This window comes from Phyllostomus hastatus, unplaced genomic scaffold (genome assembly GCF_019186645.2).
Source record: "Phyllostomus hastatus isolate PE091 unplaced genomic scaffold, TTU_PhHast_1.1 phas_contig_209, whole genome shotgun sequence".
Classification (NCBI taxonomy): domain Eukaryota; kingdom Metazoa; phylum Chordata; class Mammalia; order Chiroptera; family Phyllostomidae; genus Phyllostomus; species Phyllostomus hastatus.
The window spans coordinates 21,514,860-21,530,996 of NW_025333735.1; the positions used below are offsets into that span (position 1 = coordinate 21,514,860).

The 16,137-nt window shown below is 37.4% G+C and overlaps 1 protein-coding gene across 3 annotated transcripts in view; it reads right to left on the bottom strand.

Moving 5' to 3' along the window:
• Window positions 1-4,116: 4,116 nt before the first annotated feature.
• ALG6 (ALG6 alpha-1,3-glucosyltransferase) overlaps window positions 4,117-16,137 on the bottom strand; it is a 38,237-nt gene continuing 26,216 nt past the window's right edge. For all 3 annotated transcript variants that reach the window (XM_045835457.1, XM_045835455.1, XM_045835456.1), the window contains 5 exons: window positions 15,577-15,661; window positions 11,115-11,185; window positions 8,941-9,009; window positions 8,642-8,840; window positions 4,117-4,401 (listed from right to left, as the gene is read on the bottom strand). In XM_045835457.1, the coding sequence (XP_045691413.1) occupies window positions 4,204-4,401; window positions 8,642-8,840; window positions 8,941-9,009; window positions 11,115-11,185; window positions 15,577-15,661 (622 nt within the window). In that variant the 3' untranslated portion in view covers window positions 4,117-4,203. The remainder of the gene's footprint in view (window positions 4,402-8,641; window positions 8,841-8,940; window positions 9,010-11,114; window positions 11,186-15,576; window positions 15,662-16,137) is intronic.

The window sequence follows — 16,137 nt, forward strand, 5'->3', positions numbered from 1 at the left end:
TTACCATGTCATTTAATTCAGTGTCATAAGAATAAAAATACCATTTGAAAATCTGAAACAAAATCAAACAAATTAAGATTGAAAATAAGGATTTCCATTTAGAGAAATTTAAGATTCACCCCTTAAAACGAAAATGAGTTTTTAAAAAACTTAATTTAAATGACATAGATACTAAACAATAGCCCAATTAACTATTAAACCTAACTGCCTTCTCTTATTATTTTATTGGTACTATTTAAACATGATTTTTGAGATAATGTGTCTGCTGAATATTCAGAACACTTTGTGATACAGCCTTTATGATATTACCTAAAGTATACCAAAAAGGATAATTCTTTGTGTTCTAGCATTGAAAATCTTAGAATGTAAGCCAAAACATATAGATACCTACATTACTAAGGAAATAAAGGGTTAAGTAGATTGGTTTCATATGTAATCCAAGTTATGTAGGTATGTGTTTAATGCCATTAAATCAGTTACTGTATATTTGACCTCTTGATATCCTAAGCTTTTGCCTTTTAGAACAGCTGGGTTTGCTAAGAATCATTTCTCAGTTCTCTTCATTGTAGATCAGATGACTCTCGCTTTATCACCCTTGGAGGCCACATGAAGGACAAAGCAGAAAGATCCACACACAAAACTAATGTTTATATGGGGGTGGGGGACGGATACACTTGGCCCTGATTTTCCAATGAACATAACAGAAGAAAGACCAATTGAGACTTGAAACCACTGTTACTCCAACTGTTATTTAGTTACATCCTATCCATCTCTTACTCTCTTTCTGTTGAACAGAGAGGATCCTTTGGCTGCCCTGACTTTTGTAAATGTTTCACTCACTTAGTTGTGGTTTATCATTTGGACAGAATGCTACATCGGGGATTTTTTTCCCCTCTCTAAGGGCTCAAGAGATAATGACTTCTGTGTGTCTCATATTTGATACATGAACATACACCCTATTCTCTTCATTTTGAGAAGCAAACCTAAGCTTATTGGCAACACAGAAAACTGTATTTCTCAGAAACAGACCTCCCATATAAAATGAACTTCAGAATAACTTAGGAGGGTTCATTTTTGACAGGTATATAGTGAAGAAAGTGAGAAATAGTATTTTTTATAAAACCTACATATATTAAATGTAAATGTCCCTATAATCCTGAGTGTAGCTGAGAGAATTGCCTATTTATGTAATCTTAATTCATCACTGAACATTTTTGGTATTTTGGAACTTCTCAAAAGTTCAAAGTGGACTCTCAAACTGATTTCTAGCTGATATCGAGATACTTAAGATCATTGCTGAAAGTCTATATAAAAGCTACAATGTAACTCAATAAGATTAGATTAAATGATCTCAAAAATATTTTATTTACAGAATTTACCTCTAAGATACCTTGAATATGGGTGCATTCTATTTTACTAATGTTTATATAATACTTTTTCAAATAATTCTGTATTCCAGTTATTCTGAAGTTAGAACTTCATCGATTCAAATCAACTTTCTGTGTTAAACACAAGTATGGTATTACAAAAAAAAAAATAAATAGGGCTATACCAACCAGCCAAGATGCTGACATGTGGGCACTGATTACAGATGGTGACCATGGACAGCGATGTCCCTGCTGAATCAGCAGGGATTCAAGGCTGCTTTTCTCTGCTGACCTGCCCTTTGAGTCTTTATGCACATTTACTTTGAGAAATACTTTTTTGTTTTTCGCTTTGTCTAAACCCACTCCTTTATCAAACACATATCTTCTTGCATCAGCCTGCAGCTGTCCGTGTCTAAAGTGAGACTTTCTTTGTGTATGTGTTTGTCATGCACTGTTTTAAAATACACAGCCATTTATTTAATTTGCTTTAATGGCTGTCTTATGAAAGAAATATATTTGTCTAAAATATATGTCAATGGGACAGTGATTGTTTTATTTTTATCACAGACTAAAGAAAACATCTTTACATGAGAAACTACAACATGGATATAATACATTATTTTTACCAACTGAACACTAGAGTAAAGGTGGGCTTATGCTAATACAGAGTGATTCAGTATTAACAGGACCAAGATAACATGAAGCATGATATGAGGCAATGCTTATGGCACTGGTAACCTCGAACCATGTTATAACAAAAAAGAACAGAAAGATGAAATCCTGCAATAAGGGCATTTAACTTCAAACGATCCAGGAAATTTAGAACCTGGTGCTCATGAGTAATAACGAGACTTCAGTCAAACCACTTAGATTTTAATTCAGGAAAATTCACTGTTTAATTGTATTACAGTAAATTAGCCATCTTGGAAATAAATAACAAAGTTTAATCTCAGCCTTGTTAAAAAAATTCAAATTTGCACAATGTAATAAGGCATGTTCAAACTTGAAGCACTTTAAATTGCCTTCTCATAGGAATTTAAAACATCACAAATTTAATACCAGAAATATAAATCCTAAAGAATGAAGCCATCACTTGCATTCTATTGTAAAATGTAAAGAAAACTACATTTAATTATTGAAATGAGTAATTTCCTTTAAAAAGGGGCTAAATTCTCATTAAACTCAGTGTATTTGTAGATAATTTTAAATTATATTTTACTGATTATGCTATTACAGTTGTCCTGACTTTTCCTCCTTTGCCCCCTCTACCCAGCACCCCCACTCCCTGAAGCACTTGTTCGTGTCCCCTGGTAATGCATGTCACTCCCCACACCCTTGTCCCTTGGTAATGCATGTAAGTTCTTTGGTGCTCCCTTTCCTACACTGTACTTTACATCCCATGGCTATTCTATAACTTCCTATTTGTATCTCTTAATCCCCTCACCTCTCACCCATTCTCCCACACCACCTCCCCCTCCTCTTTAACCTTTGGCATGTTAATTATGATGTGTCTTGGAGTGGGCCTCTTTGCATTCATCTTGTTTGGGGCTCTTCATGCTTTCTGGACTTGCATGTCTATTTTCTTCACCAAATCAGGGAAGTTTTCTTTCATTATTTTTTCAAATAGATTTCCAATTTTTTGGAAATCTATTTCTCTTCTCCTTCTGGCATCCCTATGAAGTGAATGTTGAATTGCTTGAAGTTGTCCCACAGGCTGTTTATCCTTGGTATTGGGGGGTGGGGGGGTTAATTCCTTTTTTTTCTTTTTGTTCTGATTGGTTGTTTTTTGGTTTCTTATGTTCCAAATCCTTTATTTGATTCTCAGCTTTATCCACTCTAGTGTTGTTTCCCTGTAAATTGTTCTTATTTCAATTAATGCATCCTTCATTTCTGACTTGATCTTTTTTATGCTGTTAATGTCCTCACTAAGTTCCTTGAGCATCCTTATAACCAGTGTTTTAAACTCTGCATCTGATTGATTGCTTATCTCCATTTTGTTTAGCTGTTTTTCTGGAATTTTGTTCTGTTCTTTCATTTGGGCCATGTTTCTTTGTCTCCTCATTTTGGCAGCCTCCCTGTGTTTGTTTCTAAGTATTAGGTAGAACTTCTCTGACTCTGTCTTGGTAGTGTGGCCTATTGTATTGTAGTAGGTCTAGTGGCACAGCCTCCCCTATCACCCAAGCTGGGTATTCAAGGTGCACCCTTTGTGTGGGCTGAGTACACCCTCCCTTTGCAATACAGCATTGGCTGTTGTTGGCAGATCAATGGGAAGGATTTACCCAAGCCAGGCAGCTGCAAAGATTGTCTGTGACCACTTACTATCTACCTCTGCCCTATGTGGAGGATCAGCTGTGCAGGGGCAGGATGGTGGTGCTCCAGCGTGGTCTGTAGCTGTCCACTGAGTACCCTGGCCCTGGGGTTTCCCAGGTGGTACAGGCCAAGGTCAGCCACCATGTGTGTTTTGTCAGGGGCCACCCTTCCTGAGCTATAAAAACAATCTGAGAAGGCTGCTACTTCTGCAGGGCTTGAAGATTCCCAGGCAAAGCCAAGCTGTGAATCTAGGCTGGCTGCTGCTAGTGCCAGGCCTGAGGCCACACTGAGGCCAGCTGTTGCTTGGTTGAGAGGATTTGGGAAGTTGTGAAGCATCACCCAAGACCATCCATTCATATGGAAAAGCTGCTCAGGTGGGTCTGTAAGTTGGCTGGGGTGGAATCTTCCTTAGGGAATTCTCTTCCCTATAATTACATAATTCTCAAAATGATCATTTTATTTGTACATAGCAAAAAGTTCACAAAACTTTTTAGCGCTGTTAACATTTTCACATTTGGGGATATAGCTAGTTGACTTTCTTCTGATTTCTTCCATTTTTGAAATCCCACATGATTACAATGTTAAAGTACACCAGGAAGAACAGGAGTTTCAGGAAGGACACAAAACACACCAATACAGAAAATAAGTCTGGGTATTTCTGAGGAGGATCCAGCGTTACAGTCATCAGTGTCAGAAGGACCATTGTGATGACTGACATAAGAAACTGTAAGGAGGAAAAAGAAGCATTAGTAACATCAGTTAAATGTACTGGTAACAGTGATTATAGCTGTAAGTCAGCAGAATTGAAGGGGAGGGTTGAGGGGGTACCATCTCTTCATGATGGACCTCAACTTAGGCTGCAAGTTAGAATCAACTGGGGTTAAATATCTCAATGCCCATGCCACACCCAAGACCGAATAAATCAGAGTTTCTGGGGTAGGCCTCAGGATTTTTTAAAATTTAAGTGACTCCCATGTATAGCAAAAGCCTGAAAACACCTGTCTTGTACTTGGTACCACCCAGGCACTGCAGAAAGTTTCCTGGAACAGGTAGTGTTGATAGTCGGGGATTAAATTCACAGCATGCTCTAGGACCCCAAGTCCCTACAGGATATAAAATTCTAAGCTAATCTAAGAACCCACTTATGGACAAGTTATCCATGGCAAATGGAAAATTATATTTCATGCTCACTATGCTCTCAATGAGCTAGTGCTGTAGTAAGCATGGTACTGTATGTGCAGGAAAATGTCCTCTGGCCTCAGAGAGTTTTCCTTTTAATTAGGGAAATACATAAACTACTTAAATAAAATCCCAAGGTCACATTTTATTAAATGCCAAAATGAGGAGTAAAAGTAACTTCATTCACTAGAATTACGTAGCATTTAGGTTTCTCCTCCAGACTAGTGCCCTGTATCATAGAACTTCTGCAACGATGGAAATGTCTGTGTACCCTAAACAGGAAGGTGCTAACTACATGTGACTACTGAGCATTTGAAATGTGCCTGCTGCAAATGAGCTAAATTTTGTATTGCATTTAATTTTGTTAAGTTTAAATTTCTACATGTGTCTAGTGGCTACGGTATTGGACAGTGTAGCTCTATACTCTGAGCCCCTTTAAGACAAGGACCAGCCAGCTCTTACTTTATCCCTAACATGGCACATAAGTACACAGAAGCTGCTTAAGTGAATGTGGGAAGCAAACAGTAAGGAACAGTAGTCAGCGACTTTCATGAAGGAGGGAGGATGTAAACAGAGCCCTACAAGATGTTTTCATGGCTGTACTGTGAGTAAAGAGTAATGCAGTGATCATTTCAGATGGAAGAGTGGGATGGATGGGAGCTAAAAAGCTTTGCAAACAGGTATAAATAGGCTACAAGTATCCTTCAAAGTAAAAATTCCTGAGTCAGCCTTGTGGGGAGTGAACTTTCTGAATGAAATCATCAACTTAAACTCAAGAAATATGGGACTGATTGAAATCTCATGGTACTATGAACTTGAACCAGTATTAAAATACATGCTAAAATTCCTCCCATTTTTAAATAACTCAATCTAATTACCCTCACTGTCTGCTCCCATTTATAGCAAAGTTTCCCCAAAAATTGGCTATAACTTGGTGCGTCCAATTCCTCCATTCATTAGTGAACCCACACCAATTAGGCGTTCACCCCAATCACTCTTATCAAACTGCCCTGATCAAAGACCCACAATAATCTCCACTGTACTAGGTCCAGTGGTCAATTATTATTGCCTTATAGGATCTCCCAGCAGCATCCAAAATAGCACAACACTCCCATATCCTGGAAGCACTTGGCTTCCATGACACCATATTCCTGGTGTCTCCCCATCTCACTAGTTAACCCTTCTCAGCAGCTTTGCATGTTCCTTCTCATGTCCCCTACCTCCATGCACTGTCCTATCCCATGGCTCAGGACTTGGTCTTGTTAATCTATACTCACACCTTTGGTGAGCTCATGCAGTGACACAACTAATTATATGCCAAAAACTCAGATTACTGTCTCCAGTCTAGACCTCCCCTAAATTCCAGGTGCATATATCCAAATGCTCCTTAATATCTCCATTTAGATATCTACTTGGCATCCAAAACTGAAAACATGCAAAAGCTTTCTTCAATAAGACTGATGGCTGACTTCTCATGAGAAAACATGGAAGCCGAAAGGCACTGGGATGGATGACATTCAAATTGCTCAAAGAAAAAGACAGACCTGTTTCTAGCAAAAGTACCCTTCCAAAATTAAAGAGAAATTAATAAAACAAAGTCAATACATTTGAAAATACTGAAATAATACAGAGTATGTTCTCCAAACACGTCAAAATTAAATCAGAATACAAAAATAGGAAGAAATCTGGTAAGTCCCCAAATACTTCTTTTGGAAACAAATTGTGGTGTTTTTAAAGATTTTATTTATTTATTTTTAGAGAGAGGGGAAGGGAAGGAGAAAGAGGGAGAAAAATATCAATGTGTGGTTGCCTCTCGTGCGCCCTCTACTGGGGACTGGACCTGCAACCCAGGCTTGTGCCCTGACTGGGAATCAAACCAATGACCCTTTGCTTTGCAATCTGGCGCTCAATCCACTGAGCTACACCAGCCAGGGCTGGAAACAACAAATTTCTTAACAATTTATGAGCCGAAGAATAAATCACAATGAAAATGGGCTATACTTTTAACTAAATACAACATGTATGTCAAAATATATGGAATGCTACTTAAACATGGCACCGAAGGAAATTTGTGGATTTGAATGCCTGTGTAAAAATGGGTGGACATCCTCAAATCAATCACCTGACCTTTAAGAAACAAGATGAAGAGTAAACCAAACCCAAAGCAAGCAAAAGAAATAGTACAAGTAAAACCAAAATCAATGAAATAAATACACCAGTCAGAGAGAGACAAATACCATATGATTTCACTCATATATGGAATCTAATGAACAAACTGAACTAACAAGCATAATAGAGACAGACTCTCAGAGAGCAGGATGATGGCTATGGGGTGGGAGGAGGTTAGGTGGTGGAGGGATTGAGCAAAAAAGGAAAAAGAACTCATGGACACAGACAATAGTGTGGTGATTATGAGGGGAGGGAGCACATGAGGACTAAATGGTAATTAAAAGAACAATTAAAATTTATTAAATTAAAAAATACCAAAAAAAAAAAAAGAGAAAACCAGTGAACAGTAGCTGGTTCTACAACAAGATCAATGAAACCAACAAACTAGCTAGACTAACCAAGGAAGAAAAAGAGAAGACACAAATTCCCAAAATTAGGAGTGAAAAATAGACACCACTCTACCAGACATAAAAACAAATGACACAAGACTATTAAGAACAACTGTAAGCTAACAAATTAGATAACAGATGAAATGGACAAACTTTTAGACACACCACTACAACTCTCAAGAAATATAGAAAGTCTAAATAGCCCTATAACAAGAGATTGAATTAATCAGTTTTTAAGTCCCACAAAAGGAAGGCCCAGACACAGATGGCTTCACTGGTGAGTTACACCAAATGTTTATAGAAGAATTCATACCAGTGCTTCATAAACTCTTCCAAAAAGTAGAAGTGGAGCACTGCCCAAGTCATTCCATTCAGCAGGTATTGGTATCAACCCTGACACTGAAACCAGGAAAAGACATCACGGGAAAAGAAAACTACACATCAACATCCCTTATGAATACAGAGGCAAAAGTCTACAAACTACTGGCAAACCCAAACGAGTGGTGTATAAAAACGACTGTACATCATGATCCAGTGGGACTCATCCCAAGAACGCAAGGTTCCACATACAAAAACAAGGCAACATACCACAATAATAAAGGGGGAAAATCACATGACCATATCATTAAATATACAAAAAGCATGAAAAAATCCAATAGCTTTTTATGCTAAAAAGTAAATAATTAAATAAACTAGGAATAGAAGAACTTCCTAACCAAATAAAGGCCATCAATTTCAAACCCCAAAGCTAACATCATAGTTAAGGTGAAAGACTGGATGCTTTGCTCCTAAAATTATGAAGAAGAAATGTCTACTTTTGCCGCTTGTCATATTCAACATTGTACCAGACATTCTAGCCAGGGCAATTAGGCAAGATGTTAAGAATTAAATAGCAGCCCTGACTGGTGTGGCTCAGCTGGCATTATCCCACAGAGCAAAAGGTCACCAATTCTATTCCTGATCAAAGCACATGCCTGGGTTGTGGGCCCGGTCCCTGGTTGGGGCACGTGTGAGAGACAACCACCCGATCAATGTCTCTCTCAGGTAAATGTTTCTCTCACACATCGATGTTTCTTCCTTCTCTTTCTCCCTTCCTCCCCCTCTCCGAAAATAAATAAAATCTAAAAAGAAACAAAAACAACGAACTATAATACCAAGCTATAGTAATCAAGACAATGTGGTAATGCCATTAGCTAAGTACCATTCCTTAAAAACTGAACAACTTACCAAATGTTGTATAATTCTGGGAAGAAATGTAAAACACGGAAGATATTTCCTCACAGAAATGGAAAAGGATTTCAGCTGTAGTTCTTCTTCTGAAGTCTTTTCAAAAATGGAAAAGGAAGTTGCACATGCTATAAAAAATGCCATCATTGTTACAACTGTGGGCATTAGGAGGTCATCCTTCAACAGAAGAGGGAGCATACTGTAAGGAAAACAGAAACCATAATCACTTTGTAAAAACGTTTTAAATGAGTTTATAAGAACTATACTGAGAATATCACATGGACATTGGTTTGACTCACCTAAATGTTGACACAAGTAAAAACCAAGTAGACATAAAAGGAATTTCACTTAGAACTAAGCAGACAGGTCTAAAATGATAAAGAAAAAGAAAAAAATACTTTAATCTTATAGACTATAATTTCAACTCTTGTAAAAAATATAAACACATTTTATGTCTTATTTTCAGGGAAGCTAAAAAAACAAAAACTGAAAACAACCAGCAAGGTCTTCAGATGGACTACTGGTTCATTTTTTCATAACTATCACTCCAAACTAAGTGAGTTTAAACACAGAGCGGTGTCAGCTACTTAAGATAACTGTAAAGGTGCTCTTCCAGAATTCAGTCCACCAAGGGAATGTTTTTTCTCAGTCATACAAACAGTGGCTTTAAAAAAAAGATCAGATAAGCAGATCTAAACAGAGAAAGAGAGCCGCTTCATATATTTCATCATCCTTGGTGAACATGATGTGAATTCCCAGTATAGTGGTTTTCAAGCTTCTTTTTCTGACCCTCCATGTTACACAGCACTCAGCTAAGTTAAAAACTAAAGTTGAAACAGAGGATCATCCTCTGCCACTGAAGAGAGGACAACAGAGGTAAAAAAGAACTATAAAGGGAACAAGGTGATGATGGTCGAATAAGAAAACCAACAGGAAGAGGCTACATGAAAAGAGCAATAGTGTAGGAACAGGAAGTGTAATGCCAATAAATGGAATCACTGACTTTACCAAAGAGTTGTTTAGGGTCCTAAGTGCAAACTGTGACTTTCTTACCACCAACCCCTAGTCCCTTTACCTTCTAGGTTCAACTGTGGCAATGATGCTCAAGAAGAGGGCTGGCCAGAAGACCTAGTCTCTTCTCTGCCACTAGTGTATGTGCTTTGAACAAATTATTAATGTAACCTTTTTTCTTATGTGTAATTGAAATAATAATAATTTATATTGTTAAGTAGTTGAAAAAACTCTAACAAGTATTATAGTAATCGGGGCCTAAAAGCTAATCTGAATGGTCAGATTACAGGTCACTGAATGAGCTACCTTTCTATGGGGTAGAAATTCTAGGGGAAATAAACATGTGTGAAAGCAATACCTCACCACAGTTCTATCCCCTGGTACTAGGGATTTGTGTACCGTCAGCCGAACCTCATAGAACGGTGGTAACTCAGGTTCAGACTTGGGAAGATGAAATCAAGCTGTCCTCCCAGACTGCAATGATATGAGATTATTTTGTTCAGAGCAAAGAGGCTTTCTGCATAGGCTAGCCCACCTTTCTATAAAGCTATGCACCGAGGTTTTAGTCCAAAGCTCTACCTTCCATTTGTCATTGGTCACTCTGTACATTATCTTCCACAGAAACCCAGCAAATAGGGTGAGGGATATAGTGGCTATAGCTTGGGATTCAAGTATTCCAATATGTTCTAGGCAAATATTGAATACTCTTTGAATATTGGGATAATATACCCCTAACTGTTAAGCAATTTTGGTGAAGACCAAGAAAAGAAATTTAATGCTCCTAAAACAAAGTAGTTTGGTTAGAGTTTGCAAATAGGGTCTAACCAAAGGTTCTGCAAAACAAATAGAAAGGAGGCAACATATGAAAGCCACTAAAGAGGTGACTAGAGAGAGAAGGCTGTTGAACAGATACGGAAATAAAAAAGGCAAAACATGACAAACACTCCAATCCCAGGAAAGCCTCTTTGGAAGACATATTTTTTGTTACCATATAGAAAATACATGAAGAAACAGGCCCTGGCTGATGTGGCTAAGTGGATTGAGTGCCAGCCTGCCAACCAAAAAGTTGCCAGTTTGATTCCCAATCAGGGCACATGCCAGTAGGGGGCGCGTGAGAGGCAACAACACACTGATGCTTCTCTCCATCTTTCTCCCTCCCTTCCCCTCTCTCTAAAAATAAATAAAATCTTTTAAAAATAACAAAATATATAAAGAAACAAGAAGAAATAAGTATGTCAGTAATAATTCTATGAAATATTTTCAGTTTAAACTATAAAGAAGTAAAATTGTAAGAGATCATCATTCTGAAAAAAATTTGACTTAAATAATTTTATTCTACTATGTAACATTTGTGTACTTGTTTTGCACTTAGGTAATTTTATGTAAGTAATAAATTCATTTATATATTATAAACACATAATAAATAATAACTACATAAAACACTAGAAACATTTTTACTTACAATGATACCAAGAGAATGGACTTTTCATGTACGTGGAAAGAAAATAAAAAGAATGATAGTGCACAGGTAACCTTTAAGAAAAATGGGAAAAAAGAAAAATGAGATAAAACTTACAAAATATGATAGCAATTTAATTACGAATCTGAATAAAAATAACTTCAACTAAAACCTTTTATCTATCTTCTATCTAGAAGGAAAATATATACACAACATTAATATGCATATTTTACTCAAATATATAATTAAAATATTTTTGAAAAAACTGATTACACTATACTTAACCATGTAAAATAAACTCATTGATACTGTAACCAATAAACAAAACTACTAAATACTTCAGACACGATAATTATACCTCCATCCTCCCTTGGACTCTGACAATTTAAATTAAAAAGCATGAAGGACAAGAAAGTCAAAATCTGAAACTGGCAAAACAAATCTATTTCAATGTTTTTAAATCATGCATTTCAATAAAATAAATGTTTGATAATCATTTTCTTTATATACATATGATTTCACTGAACATAAAACAAAAAGTAACAAGCTAACAAAACAAACTTATACATAACAGACAACAGAATGGGGGTCACCAGAGGGGACAGGGGCTGGGAGGGGCGTGACCTGGGTAAAGGGGGTCAAATATATGGTGACGGAAGGAAACTAGACTTTGAGTGGTGACCGTGCAATAGAGTACACAAATGCTGAATTACAATCTTCTACACTTGAAAATTATATAATGTTATTAATCAATGTTACCCCAACAAATTTAATTTTAAAAGAAAAAAAAGAAATGAAATATGCACTTCAATAAACTATAGTAATCATTTGTTATTTGGGGTTTTAAGTAAAACATTACCTAGATTTCCAGAAGTTTATATTCTGAATATTAGACATCTATGTCTATACATATCTAATCTGGTTATTCAAGCAAAAAACATGGGTCATGCCCTAGCTGGTGTGGCTTCCTGGATTCAGCACTGGACTGTGAAGCAAAGGGTCGCTGTTCAATTCCCAGTCAGAGCACATGCCTGGGTTGCAGGCCCAGTCCCCAGCATGGGGCATATGAGAGGCAACCACACATTGATGTTTCTCTCCCTCTCTTTCTCCCTTCCTTCCGCTCTCTCTAAAAGTAAATAAAATCTTTAAAAAAAAGTGGGTCACTACGCTGTACCTGGTACATATTCAACCCATCAGCAAATCCTCTACACCACCTCCTAACACAGTACCCACCCATTTCTCTCCACTCCCTCTGCTGGGCACCCCCTCCTTTCTCTCAGACCACTGCAATAACCTCCTAATCAGTAACACTCTGGCCTCCCTCCAATCCATTCTCCACTCTGACACCATGTCAGATAACGTAAATTGTTTAAATTTCTTCAGCTACTTCACTTAGAATAAAATCCACACTCCTACATTATCTGGGTCCTGCCTTCCTCTTCCAGTCTACTACTGTCCCCCTCACTCACTTCACACCAGCCCTTCACACCTGTGCCCTTATGCCTCAAACATGCCAAATGTGTTCTGCCTTAAAGAAAAAGTTCTTTTTGTCAAGTCGGAGCCCAGATCTCCTTGGGACTGGCTCTTTCTGGTCGGCCATTCTGGTCCAGGCTCAGCTGTCACTTCCCACAAAAGGCCTGCCCTTACTCGGTCTACAGTAGTGCCCCCTCACCACGGCCCACCAGGCCCACCAGCGTTCTTTTCACACAACGCTGTTTCCCTCCTAGCCCTCATTATTCCCAGGTATTCTCTTGTTCACTCATGCATTTTATTTATTATGATTCTGCCACTAGTATAAAAGGCCCAATTAAGAGAGCAGAAAAGTTAACTGCCATTTATTTACATGCCAGAACCTAGAAAAGGACCTAACACATCAGAGAGAACTCCATAAACACTACCTGAGTAAATTAAATGTCAATCATTTTGCTTCTATAAATAATTAGTATTCATACTATCAACCACCTCAATTATAGACTTATACTGAGATTGGAACTGAGGGTAATATAATCTTCATGGAAAGGAAAACACTTGAGTGAAAATGAGAAATGTTTTTAAAGCTCTCAGAAGTATGGTAAATTTACACAATGGAATTCTATGCAGCAGAAAGAAAGAAGGAGCTCCTACCCTTTGCAACAGCATGGATGGAGCTGGAAAGCATTATGCTAAGTGAAACAAGCCAGGCAGTGAAAGACAAATACCATATGATCTCACCTTTAACAGGAACCTAAACAACAAAACAAAGAAACAAGCAAAATATAGTCAGACACTGAAATAGAGGACAGGCTGACAGTGACCAGAGGGGAGAGAAGAGGCAATTTCAGGGGAGAATGGGAAGGGTTTACAGGAACAAATATAAAAGACACATGGACAAAAACTAGGGGGAGGGTGGTAATGGGAAGGAGAGGGGAGGGATGGGTGAGCAGGCTGGAATGGGAGTAAAAGGGAGAAAATTGTACTTAAACAATGATTAAAATCAAATTTTTAAAAAAGCTCTCAGAAGTATTCAAGAATTCAAAACATCAACAAAAATAGAATAACAAAAGGCATTAAGGTAAGTCTTTTTTAGTTTTTTAAAAAATATTTTATTTATTTATATTTAGAGAGGGGGAAGAGAGAAAGAGGAAAAAACCTCAATGTGTGGTTGCCTTTTATGCTCCCCCTACTGAAGACCTGGCCCAAAACCCAGCCATGCGCCCTGACTGGGAACCAAACTGGAGACCCTTTGGTTCACAGGCTGGCGCTCAGTTCACTGAGCCACACCAGCCAGGGCAGTCTTTCTTAGTTTTTTAAACACAATGGCTTGTATTAAAACATAGCAAGTAGAATAAAATTAGGGAACTGAGAGAAAGAAAACATTTTTTTTCTGGCTTTTAATCTCTAAAAGTAAATCATCTCTAGCACTGCCATAGTTATTCAAACTCTGAAATTCAGTTCCATTATCTTAGAAATACACCTTTATTTAGCATGCTATTTCCTAGAAAAATAGCATAATCTTGAGTAAGCTTGCCAGTATTTCAAGTTGGGCCTATTGAAGACATCGGAGCATTACTAACTACATCCTCCTGCTCTACAAGTCCTGTAGAATATTAACTGTAAATGACAGTGTACTCAGAGTTCATTCACAGAATGAAATAACAGGAATTGTCAATAAAAAGTTAATCAAAAAGAGAAGAAGAACATGAAACTACCTTTTTTACATTGTGGTACTCATGCACTTTTGAAATATTTCACTGGTATGCTATGTTCTGGCTTGCTTTTAGAATGCAATGTATGTATGTGGCCGTCCCAGAACTGAAACCCTAATTTCTAAAGTGTTATCCCCTTATAAAGTCCACTGACTTACTGTTTGCATAAGCCAAATTTTCTTGACACATTAAAAGATATTTTTCAAATGTCATTTTATGGACCACGACACGCAGGAACAAAACTGTCAATACCATAGGAATACAACCTGGGGGACTTTGTAAACCCACTCAGAGGGTCCCTAAAGTCCAGGATGTGGAATTAACACCACTTCACACTGGCACAAGTCAGCTTCCTAAAACAGAAATCTGTCCCCTCCCCTGCTTAAAAATCTTTTATTAGCTCTTCTTGCATATAAATCCAACTCCAACTTACTCAACCCAACATTCAAGCTCTTAACACAATTTGATCCTTTTTTTAAAAGATTTCATTTAGAAACTGGGGAACAGAGGGAGAGAAACATCAATATGTGAGAGATACATTGATCGGTTGCCCCTTGCATACCCAGAATTGGGCACCTGGCCACCTGGCATGTGCCTGGGAATCAGACTGGAGGCCTTTTGATTTGCACACTGGCACTCAATCCACTGAGCCACACCAGCCAGGGCATGGTTTTTCTGACTTATCTCTCACTATAGCCTGTCTTTAACACACACACACACACCCCACAAATTTCATTATTCAATAACTGTTCCTAGAGCATTCCCTCTCTTTTCTCACCTCTGTACCTTCAAACTCTTTCTCCTGTCTTAAATTCTCTTCTGCTATATAACCTTCTATTCCAAATCTTGCCCAGCTTTCAAAATTTGGCTCCAATCCCACTTGCTCTAAAAGGCTGTCTAACATCTGCACCCTAATTAGTTAATATCTCCTTTTCCTGCACAATCATGGCACCTAATTTGTACCAAACAGAACCTAATGCCATCTACATTAGCACAAAATTATTTAAGCATATGTCTATCACATTGTTTTCTTCTTTGTATTCCCTCATTGACTCATACAAAGCAGAACTTAGATAACTGTTGAATGAAACCGAAAGATTCTAATTGCTCAACCTAGTGCCCAACCCAGCACCTAAGTATGTCAGACACTCAACAAACATTTGTCAAATAAATGAATGTCCCAATCCAAGAAAGCTGTTTGAAGCAAGAAAATAATTATCTCTATTTTTAAAAGATCAGTTGCAGCAAGAATTAAGTATCTAAAGTAATGAGAAACTTACCAGAGAAAATCTGAATGCTTTGGGACAGGGCTGGAGTGTTAATTTTATACATGCAGGAAGCAGGCTCAAAAATGTAAAACAAAAGCTAAAAAATGAATTTAAAAATATTTATCTTTGTAGAGTAAGGATCACATTACTTATCAACTTAAATTGCTTTCAAATTAAAGTTTATTTTTATTTTTTAAATTTAAGACTAAATAACATTTAAATAAAATCTTTACATTGAAACATGTACACTCTTTAATATATACATGATCATATAATACAGAACAAAACATTATAGTTTTAAATGTTGCTTATGCTATTTTACTAGTTAGTACCATTTATAGAAAAGATACAAAGATAGATAGCTAAACATCAATTATCAAACACTCGAAACAAGAAAACATAACCAAGTAAAAAGAGACAGTGCTCTATTTGTAATGGAAACATTCATTAAATGTACTCATTAGAGAATCTCCCTGGCACTAGCTGAAGTTGTGGGTTGGGTTCCTAATCACAGCACACACATGCCTGGGTTGCGGGTTTGGTTCCCAGTCAGGGCACTTCCAAGAAGCAACT